Source organism: Lonchura striata, chromosome 1, assembly GCF_050655825.1.
Source record: "Lonchura striata isolate lonStrDom1 chromosome 1, ASM5065582v1, whole genome shotgun sequence".
Classification (NCBI taxonomy): domain Eukaryota; kingdom Metazoa; phylum Chordata; class Aves; order Passeriformes; family Estrildidae; genus Lonchura; species Lonchura striata.
This window is the reverse complement of record NC_140703.1, coordinates 116761592-116772945: the sequence shown is the minus strand read 5'-3', so window position 1 is coordinate 116772945 and position 11354 is coordinate 116761592. Positions and strand designations below refer to the sequence as shown.

The window sequence follows — 11354 nt, the reverse complement described above, 5'->3', positions numbered from 1 at the left end:
GAAAAGCAGCTGAGGTTCATTAGCAAGGCAGCCTAATTGGGCTGGAATCGCCAGGGATAGCAGTAGTGGTGATAGCACCAGCCTGGATGGATTTGAGAGCACCCCTGGTGATCAATACCAGTGATTATGACATTTTAAAAATAAAATTGCTTGTCCTTGACTCCAGTGGAAGGGAGAACTCCCTCACACATCCCACGGGTTGCAGCTGCTCTGCTCAATACCAAACACTTTGTGAAATGGCCAGCAAAAGCCTTTCCTTGCCATCCCATCCCTCTGAGGGGGCAAAATCCCCCTGACTTTGATTCTCTTTGCTCCGGAGGCCTTTTAGTTAAAAGCTCTCTAATAGATTTGGGAGTATTGACAGTAATAATGAGCTTATGGGTGAAATTGTGACCTCAGCGAAGTCAATGGAGCTGGAATTCCAGCATTTTAAATATCCACACATCTATATGAAGTCTGTACATGTGCTCTCAACAGGTCAAATCTCTGCATTGATTCACTCCGCTTTCCAACAGTTTGCTTACCAAACATCTTTGAAGTGTGAGCTAATGAAATTAATGCATTTTCCTCCTGCTTAAAGCAGAAAATAAAATTAACCACCTTTTCCCCCAGGAAAAAGGAGGGAGGTTGGGTCTGTCCTATCTTTCTTGTCCATAAAGCATTTTGAACCCATTCAGATGTTTGAGTTTATGGAAAACTGTCTGAAGAACTGTCAGGATTCTCAGTGAAGGGTTTAAACATGATTTCTGATGCCATGGGCTGAAGACTTGCAAAGGATGATCCAAATGAAGTTGGGAATCAACACGTCCAGGTGCCCCTTTAGTGATAAGAATAGAAAATGTGGGGACCAAGCTGCATTTGTAATTTTTAAGAAAACAATTGAAAAAGAGCATTCATGTTACATGGCAAAGCAGGGCATGCAAGGGAGGGATAATGTCTTTTAGTAGATCAAAGAAGGAAGGAAAAAAAGGAAGAAAAGAAGGAAAAAAAGAAGGAAAAAAAGGAGGGGAAGGGGAAGGGGAAGGGGAAGGGGAAGGGGAAGGGGAAGGGGAAGGGGAAGGGGAAGGGGAAGGGGAAGGAAAGGAAAGGAAAGGAAAGGAAAGGAAAGGAAAGGAAAGGAAAGGAAAGGAAAGGAAAGGAAAGGAAAGGAAAGGAAAGGAAAGGAAAGGAAAGGAAAGGAAAGGAAAGGAAAGGAAAGGAAAGGAAAGGAAAGGAAAGGAAAGGAAAGGACACTGATGTCAGTTTAAAATGGAGTAAGATCCACTGGTTTACAGCTCTGTGAAAGAAACCATTTCCCTCTTATTTTACATCCAAGCACTTCCAGGTATTTTTGCCAGGACTTTATAAACTGTTCCTTCTGCTGTCACATACTCTGCCTGGCTGGGGATTGCTGCAGTAAGAACGGCCCTACACAGGAGTATTCCCACCACACCAAAACCTGGCAAGTGAATGAATTTATCAGTAGATGGCAACCACCCCCTAATGACCCAGAGCCCATTTCCTCTCTTGGAACTGTGCTCCAGCATTCATGGCTGTCCAAAGCCCTCCTCAGGCTGATATCCAATCACTTGGCAGCATCTCTTAGAATGGAAACACAGGAAAAGCCCAAGGTTTTGACCACCTCCACTGGGCTGGAAAAATCATCCCAGAAATCCATAATGGACCACCAACAGTTTGTCTCCATCTTCTCTAAGAAGCCTTTGTGCAGTTTGTGTCCATTCCCTGCACCTCAGGCTGTCTCTGAGATATTTGCAGGGTCATTGATCACAGAATTGGGGCTGGAGGGGACCTTAAAGATCATTCAGTTGTAACTCCCTGCCATGGGCAGGGACACCTTCTACTGGTGTCCAGCCCAGGAGGAGCTGGAGCTGCTGCAGAGAGCCCAGAGGAGGCTCCAGGATGAGCAGAGGGATGGAGCAGCTCTGCTGGCAGGAAAGGCTGGCACAGCTGGGATTGTTCACCTGCACAGGAGAAGCTTTGGGCTGAGCTCAGGGTGGCCTGGCAGGGCCTGGAGGAGCCCCAGGAAAGCTGGAGAGAGACAATTTCCAGGGATGGAGGGACAGCACACAGGGAATGGCTCCCACTGCCAGAGGGCTGGATGGGAGATTGGGAATTGGGAATTGTTCCCTGGCAGGGTGGGCAGGGCTGGGATGGAATTCCCAGATTCCCCTGGATCCCTGGCAGTGCCCAGGGCCAGGTTGGACACTGGGGCTGGAGCAGCCTGGGACAGTGGGAGGTGTCCCTGCCATGGCAGGGGTGGCACTGGGTGGGCTTTGAGGTCCCTCCAAGGTCAAACTATTTTGGGATTCTGTGATTCTATGGATCTATGCTCACCAGGCTGTTCCAGCCCCAGTGTCCAACCTGACGAGGGATCCAGGGGCAGCCCCAGCTGCTCTGGGAATTCCATCTCAGCCCTTTGCCACCCTCACAGGAACAATTCCTAATTCCCAATATCCCATCCATCCCTGCCATCCTTCAGTTTAAAGCCATTCCCTTTGTCCCACCACCACAAATAACCAAAGTCAGGTCCCAGATCACTTTTATTATTGTTGGTCTCAGCAAATTGTTTAGAAATCCCATTTATTTTTAAAAACAGTGGTGATGTTAACATGAATCAGTGCTGAAAACCCTCTGTCCAAATCAATGTGGAGCCAAAGGCAGTGGTGATCAACCACAAAAAGGAAGTTTCAGAGTGGAAGCAGGGGAAATGTTGAAAATCTCTCAGCTCTGGAGGTGACACAAGGTGACAATAAAATTGCAAACAGATTTTTCTTTTTGCCAAATGAAGAATTGTTGCCTCACAGGCATTGGAAATATTTTTTTAAGTGTTTTGGTCCATCTGTTGAAAGTGGGAGACCTCTAAATTTCTGGTTTAAGAGAAATCCATTGATTCTCTTTTTTGTCATAATTTTGTATCCTAATATGTGTGCCTGGCACTTTGCTGTAATGTGAAATGGAAAGGGCTGGGCTTCTTTGCTCATTATTTTATTTCTGATTGTTTGAATGCACTGTGGAATGATGGAATTTTGTGAGGATTTTAGAAGGAAATGCCTGGATTTGGTACTTCTGGTGAGCAGTGGTCACAGTCCATGGAGGGTCCCTTGTGCCCCGATGGAAGTTCCCCAGAAATCGCTGGAGGGGATGGAAATATCCTTGCCAACCCTAAAGCACCTTCAGGCACAAATTACCAGCACTCATCCTAAGAAATGAGCACCTTTCATTACATGGGATTTATTAATTAGGATTCTAGAAACTCTTTTTCCACTCCCTATAATGCATAGATTGTGCAGAATGCTAAATCTGCTCAAAAGCTAAAAGTGACAAATTCTGAGAGTTTTTAATTTTCATTTTTAAAGTATATTTAATATCAAGTGTCTGGTTCCATTCTATTCCTGACATTTGTAAAAAACCCAGTTCTGAGCCACCAAGAAGGGTTTGTTTCCCTCGTGATGCATTTCAAAAAATGCACTGAAATTTTATTTTGATCCGGTCAAAACATTGTAGTATAACTTCAAATATTGGCTGTAACAGGCTGTCAAATACATCTGTCACAGTGCTATGGAAATTCATATTTCAAGGGACTGTAAAAAAACAAACTGAAAAAAAAAGTTAAGTGAAAGCAAAATTAATACCTTGTCACGATGAAATGTTCATGAATTATGGAAATGAGGAACCTAGCAGGCAACCAGTGCTGGAAATCACTGTGTATCCCCAAGAAATTCCAGATTTTTGGGAAAACTGTCTTTTTTTGGGAAGAAACAAAGTGATGTGGCCAGCTCTGCTTCCGAGGGCACCGACTCCAAACCAAACCATTATTTTTAACAGAATACCCCTTGAATTACCTGCCTGCAAAGCCCTGATGGGAGGTAGACAGGGATGGGCTGCCTTGGGAATATGTCAGCCTCCTTTGCCTTTATTTCCCAGGTTTTACAGGCAGCAGTTCTGCATCCACATCCTTTCCTCCTCCGGGAAGAAAAGGAAGGAATAAACAACGGGGAACTCCGACATCCCATTCGAGGTGTTTGGTGGCAGGCACAGAATTCCTGAGGCAGCGGTGCTGGATCCTGGGAGAACTCACACGTAGTCGCTCAGCCTGTAGCCGCTGTGGGCCGCAGACGTCAGGGAAGGAGCGTGGTTGCCCTTGAAGGCGCTCGGTGGCCTGGAGGATGGAGGCTGGAAAGGCGCCTCGTTCCCAAGGCATGATGTGCACAGCAAGGCCCCACCCAGGATGGTCAAGGCCGAGGAGACAAATCCCAGATAAAGAGCCTGCCCTATCTCATACTTCATCCCCGCGGGCAGCGTGGGGTTGTAGAAACCCACCACGACGTCGCTGGTGCTCCACGCCACCGGCGCCAGGCAGAGCAGCCCGGCCGCCACGAAGCCGACCCCGCCGGAGCCGGCGATGGAGGCCTTGGCGGGGCTGCGCTCGGCACAGCGCGTGCACCTCATGCCCACCACGGCCACGCCGGCCGCCAGCGCGGCCAGCAGGCAGGAGATGACCATCATGGCCCGGGCGGCGCGAAGCTCGGCGGGCAGCGCCAGCTGGGAGCGGTGCGCTTGGCACTGGTAGACGCCGGTGCTGTGCCACACGCACTCCATCCACAGCCCCTTCACGTAGGCCACGGCCGTGATGATGTTGGCGCCCACGTGCGCCGAGCGCCACCAGTGCGGCAGGATGGTGGCAATTAACGTCCCAATTAAGCCCAGCAGGCCGAGGGAGAAGCCCAGCAGCTCCAAGGCCCAGCTCGCCATGGGAATGTTTGTCCCGCGCGGTTCTCTTAACCAGGCGCCTCCGCTTGGGTTCCCTTGGAAAACGCCAGCTTTCCTTGGAAGAGATGCGGCCGTTTCACCCCGACACCTCCTGCTCTCCTAATAAAAGGTAATTGAGGGAAAAAGGAGTTAATTATTACCCCGAACCATTGCCTCTCCAGCCAGTGAGGTGCATTTCAAGTGCAGCGAGAGGAAAAATTAGCATAGTTATCGCTGTTAATTGTATTTTTGTGGAAGTAATGGGAAAGCAAGCTTCCCTCTTCCCTTATATAAACAGCCTTGTGCTGCCCGCTGGGAAGAGAACTCAACACAATTTATGAAATGGAAAAAAAAATATTTGAAATGCAAATATTCCTCTTCCCAGCAGGCTCTTCAAAAAAACAAACATGATTTCCTCTCTAAAGGAGAGAATTAGGTAGTGTTAACACTTGGAATGGAGGAGATTTATAAAGTAGGGAACTGCAGGTTGCTTTACACGATGAAAACATTCCCAGAAGGTCATAGCAGGACTAGGAAAACAATAAGGGTGCAGTTGCTCAAAGTAGGAAGCAAAAAGCGTGATTTAAAACCTGTGGAAGGGAATAACAAATATTGGATTAAAGTCGCTTTCCTGACTGGCCAGTATTTCTTGAGGTTGCATTTCAAGGAAGTAACTCAAAGGGGAATAATTTTCATTAGGATTGGGGAGTTTCAGGTTGTGATTTCAGGTTGTGGGTGAAATGTGGAATCAGGCGAACATCCTGGAGCTTCTGAGGGACAACACCTTCACAGTTTGGTCGTGTCTAAATCCAAGCTGGAAAACAAGGAATGGCAACTCTTCCTTCTGTATAAATCCCAGACTAAGTGGCCTTTTCCAGTGGCTGCCTTGCCAGCTCTGTTATCCATCATGCGTGATGTGTGTGGGCAAAACCACGATATTTTAATATATAAAATAACCCTTGCGTCACGATCCGGCTTGGAACTCAGAAACAGGAACAAGTTTAGGCTCCAGCTCTGCCAAGCCCCATGCACGTGCTGAACTCCTGCTTGGAGGAGAAAGTGGAAGTGTTTGCTGGAGCTGGCCCGAACAGGAAAAGGGAGGAAAACCTCCTGGATCAACTCAGCAATGCCATCAGGACAGCAGAAGGATGCAGAGGGAGCAAAGTGAAAGCTGCTCCACATTGCCATTAGCTCAGACCTGGCTCTAACAAGTCTGGAGTGCTTGGGGTGACATCAGTGCCAGGCTTGGTCCCTGTTGTTGTGGCATTCAGTGATCTCTGCCTGACAGCAAAATCATGGAATGATGGCATGGTTTGGGTTGGAAGGGGCACTAAAGATCAGCCAGTTCCATGGCAGGGACACCTCCCACTGTCCCAGGCTGCTCCAGCCCCAGTGTCCAACCTGGCCCTGGGCACTGCCAGGGATCCAGGGGAATCTGGGAATTCCATCCCAGCCCCTGCCCACCCTGCCAGGGAACAATTCCCAATTCCCCATCCAGCCCTGCCCTCTGGCAGTGGGAGCCATTCCCTGTGTGCTGTCCCTCCATGCCCTGGAAATTGTCTCTCTCCATCTTGCAGCATGGTTTCTCTCTTCCCAAAACAACCCCTTGCATGTTGTGAAAAGAGAGGGGAAAATGGAAAAGCACAAGGATTTTGTGGCCTGGGCAGGACAACACCACAGGCTGAGGATTCTGTGCTTCTACACATTCCTTTTATTTGGAATGTGCCATGGGATGGGCAGGAATGGGATGTTGGATTTGCTGCCTGGGAAGGAAGAGCAAACCAAAGAGCAGCTTTCTTTAGTGCACCTGGTTTTAGGAAAGTTTTTCCTCCTGTTGCCAATTCCTGGCCTTTCAGGTGCTCTTCATGTAACACATAAATGAAAACACCTGAGTTTATGTGGCTGCTGAAGGAATTTACCTCATTTTCAGATTCCAAGAAAATCACAGGTTTTATATCAGCAATCATCATTCCAGGGGAAGTCAGGCTGCAGATGTCTCCCAGCTATCACAAATATGACAGGCCAGGAGTTAGGGACAAGCACAGCACAAAGGAACAAATTGTTACCTCCAGCACTACTGGAGATATTTTATTTCTGTCCCAGCCACGGGAAGTCCTCATGTGTGTTTGCCTTGCAGGTTATTTGGGTTTGATTCCCATATTAAGGAAAATTAAGCAGTCCTTTACCTTTTTATATTATTGTTTGTTTTCTGTGAGGTGCATCTGGATCTAAGTCTGTGACACATCTCAGGAAAATTATCTTGAGAATATCCAGGATCAAGGAGATGGACATGGTTTTGGGTCACAGCAGGACCACGAGAGACCTCAAGATATCTCACAAGACGTCAGCAACAGAGCTGGAAATGGAGCTTGGATCTCCTGTGTCCTTAATCTCAACACCACCTTCCTCATCCCTGTTTTTGCCTGGCCTGGGAATTTCCCACTCACAGAATTCAGAGAATCACAGAGTGACCATGTTGGAAGAGACCTTCAAGACCATCGAAGGTCAAGCACCTCAACCCAGCCCTGACACCCAGTGCCACATCCAGGCTTTGTTAAACCCACCCAGGGGTGGTGACTCCACCACCTCCCCGGGCAGCCACTCCAGAACTTTGTCACCATTTCTGTAAAAACTTTTCCCTGATATCCAACCTGTATTTCCCTGGGTGCAGCTCGAGGCTGTGACCTCTGGCTCTGTCAGCTCCTGGAGAAAGAGCCCAGCCCCAGCTGGGCACAGGCACCTTCCAGGAGCTGTGGGCAGTGACAAGGTCACCCCTGAGTTTCCTTTTTTCACTCCCTCATGATAAGCACCACCCAAGATTATCCTTTCCAATTCTTCATCCCACCCAGGACATCCACACCTTGCCCACCATCCCGAGGAGTGACCCAGCTCACTCTGGTGCATTTGCAAAGAGGCTCCCGAGGTCAGGCACGAGCCTTTGCAGCTGATCCTGGGGAGAACAGGACCTCAAAGGAAAATGTGATTTACACCACCAGTCTTGGGAAATGGACCCCCAATCTAATGGAGGTCAAACCACTCTGGGGCTCAGCAGCAGCTATTTTTAGATGTCATTAAGGTGTTATTTTTAAACATTAGCCATTAAAAGCTTTCTAATTTAAGCAGGCAGTGTTAATTAGCCCCGCTTGCTCGGCGTCATGTTTTCCATGTGCCTCCCTCAGCAGTTCCAGCTGCCCCTGGTGCTCAGTAACGCTTTCACTGCTGGGCACAGCCTTCCCCTCCTCCTGCCAAGTGGTGAAAGCAGCAGGAACTCAACACCTTTATCTCCAGGAACATCAGCAGCCAGGTGGAAATGTCTCACTTTACAGCTCAGCTGAGGAACATTCAGTGGGATCAGGTGAGTGGTGCCTTGGATGTTCCTTGTGGGCTGAGCCAGACAAATATTAAATCAAAAATCAGCTTTTCTTTTCCTGTGCGGGTTGTGTTTGTTGATTTTTCTTTAGAAAGTGAGCCAATTTTGCTTTCTCACTTGGGAGTCATCCTTTTCTAACAGGGACAGGATGAGAAGGAAAGGCCTCAAGCTGTGCCAGGGGAGGCTCAGGTTGGATGTCAGGAAAAAATTTCCCCATGGAAAGGGTGCTCAGGAAGCTTTGGAGTGCCCATCCCTGCAGGTGTCCCCTGGAGGTGGCACTGAGTGCTCTGGGCTGGGGACAAGGTGGGCATGGGGCCCAGCTGGGACTCCCTGGGCTGGGAGGGCTTTGCCAGCCCCAGGGATTCTGCGTTTAGAACGAGCTGCTCAGACATTGCCTTCAATTGAGTCTGGGAGAAACATGGGAACCAAAAAAAAGGCAGAGAAATAAAATAAAAGCTATGAGAGGGCTGTGAATGCCCAGGCAGCTGTGGGATGAAAGTTTATGGGGCTGAGCTGGGGGCAGAAGTGAGAGGGGAAGGGTGCCCTGAGCATGGAGATGATGGGGAGACACCCGCTGACTCCTGCAGCTCAGCCTGGATCCAGCACATGGCCTTGCCCTAAGACAAAGTGAAAAGTTAACAAGGTAGAAATCCATTTAGATTTTAGTAAAATGTGCCACTTTAAGCTTGCTAAATATGCTGTTTAGCCTGGTAACTGCAGGCCTAACAAAACAGAGAAAGAATGCAGATTTCCACGCTAAAAAGAAGAGATAAGAAAGACTCCTCAGACCTTAAAACAGACAAGGCAGAGTAACCCAAGAGTTCTTTCTGTACTTTCTAACAAAAACTAAGTACGTGTAACTAGCTATAAGTGTAATGTAAAATCAGCAAAATCAATATACATTAACCTATTGTAAAATTCTATACATTTAAAAATTAGTAAGGGTAATAAAAAGAGACAGAAAGTTCTCAAAGGTACACATATCCATCAAAAGGCAGTAAATCCCGACATGTGTCCACAGCACTGTCAATAAACATACCATTCCTACAAATCTTTATTAAAATTAGAGAGTTTAATTTTTCATCCATGTTTCAGCCCTTCCCCCTCCTCGTGTGCAGCGTGGCAGCCCAGATCCCGTTTCAGGGTTTGTGCTGGTGCATTTTTTCCTCCCTTAGATCTTTCCATGGGAGAGCTCCGGCCCCTCCACATGGGACAGCGACACCCCCGGGGCTGAGCCTGGGGTGGAGGGTCAGGAGAGGGGCTGAGCTGCCTGGAAAGCCACCAGCAGTTTGGGAATGAGAGGAGAGCCGAGGATGCAGACCCCCAGCAGGTTATGCCACTGGCAACACATCCAATTTCCTTTTGGTCTTTAACAAAGCAACGGTTGGAACGCTGGGAAGAAGTTTCTGGAATCACTGAGCAAGATTTTGCAACGAGCCAGTTTGGGGATCATAATTCCCTTCTGAGACCAGGCTGAAGGGGCAAAGGCAAAGCCCAAAACTCACAAAACCTCACAACAAAGGTGAATTAAATTGGGCTGGAAACCATTTTAAGCACTATTAAATGACATAAATAACATGAGAGTGGGGAGCAGGAGTGAGCCCAGGTGAGGCACAGATAATAAACAAGGCAGGGTTGCTCCCAACAGATACTGGCAGAGCATGAACATGAACCAGGTCATTTTTGGGGTTGGTGCAAGGAAACACAGCTGGGAAAAGGAGCAGGAGGGTTGGGTTTGGTTGGGTTGGGTTGGGTTGGGTTGGGTTGGGTTGGGTTTGGGTTGGTTTGGTTGGGTTGGGTTTGGTTTGGTTTGGTTGGGCTTGGTTTGGTTGGGTTGGGTTTGGTTTGGTTTGGTCTGGTTGGGTTTGGTTGGGTTTGGTTGGGTCTGGTTTGTTTGGTTTGGTTTGGTTTGGTTTGGTTTGGTTTGGTCTGGTTTGGTTTGGTTTGGTTTGGTCTGGTTTGGTCTGGTTTGGTTTGGTTTGGTTTGGTTTGGTTGGGCTTGGTTTGGTTGGGCTTGGTTTGGTTGGGTTTGGTTTGGTCTGGTTGGGTTTGGTTTGGTTTGGTCTGGTTTGGTCTGGTTTGGTCTGGTTTGGTTTGGTTTGGTTTGGTTTGGTTTGGTTTGGTTTGGTTTGGTTTGGTTTGGTTGGGTTTGGTTTGGTTGGGTTGGGTTTGGTTGGGTTTGGTTGGGTTTGGTTTGGTTTGGTTTGTTTGGTCTGGTTTGGTCTGGTTTGGTCTGGTTTGGTCTGGTTTGGCTCTCGGGGTGCATTTCTGTGCAGTGGAGCAGACTGGGCAGAAATCTGCCATGGGACATGTCAGACACTCCAAGGCTTGAGCCACTTAAAAACCGAGTGAGGAAAATCAGAAAATCACCCAGAACAATTTGGAGGGAAACTCTGGTGGAACTGGGCAAGCACAGAGGTCTCTGAATTACAGTAGGGGCTGGGAATTACAATAACTCAGATACAATTTTATATATATATATAATATTTTAAAAAATATAAATAGATAATAATTATGATATTATATATATTATATATAATAATTACGATATGAATAGAGGGTTATGTATTACACGAACTCAGATACAAATATATATAATATAAATATATAATCATTACAATATTATATATAATATATGATAATTAAAATATTATTAGAGGGCTATGAATTACAATAACTCAGATACAATCATCTATATAATATAATATAATATATATAATATGTAATAATTGCAATATTGATAGATGGCTATGAATTAAACTAACTAATATATATAATATACATATTGCAATATATAATTATAATATATATAATAATTACAATACGAATAGAGGGCTGTGAATAACAATCACTCAGATATAATAATGTATATAATATATATAAAATAGATAATAATTACAATATGAATGGAGGGCTGTGAATTACAGTAACTCATACAATAATATATATATTATATATATAATAGATAATTATTACAATATGAATGGAGGGCTGTGAATTGCAAAAATTCAGATACAATAATATATAATATATATATATAGTAGATAATAATTACAATATGAATGGAGAGCTGTGAATTACAGTAACTCAGCTACAATAATATATATTATATATAATAGATAATAATTACAATATGAATGGAGGACTGAATTAGAATGACTCAGATGACTGATAATGTAATGTAATGTAATGTAATGTAATGTAATATAATGTAATGTAATATAATGTAATATAA

At 46.1% G+C, this 11354-nt stretch overlaps 1 protein-coding gene across 2 annotated transcripts in view; it reads right to left on the bottom strand.

The window, feature by feature from the left end:
- Positions 1-319: 319 nt before the first annotated feature.
- Positions 320-11354, bottom strand: part of CLDN14 (claudin 14) — a 35486-nt gene continuing 24451 nt past the window's right edge. The window contains exons 1-2 of one of the 2 annotated variants that reach the window (XM_085560506.1): positions 6669-8455; positions 320-4869 (exon numbers count right to left, since the gene is read on the bottom strand). In XM_085560506.1, the coding sequence (XP_085416632.1) occupies positions 4075-4869; positions 6669-6719 (846 nt within the window). In that variant the 5' untranslated portion in view covers positions 6720-8455 and the 3' untranslated portion in view covers positions 320-4074. Of the gene's footprint in view, positions 4870-6668; positions 8456-11354 lie in introns of those variants that run through there. The other variant, XM_085560516.1, reaches the window with a different exon arrangement.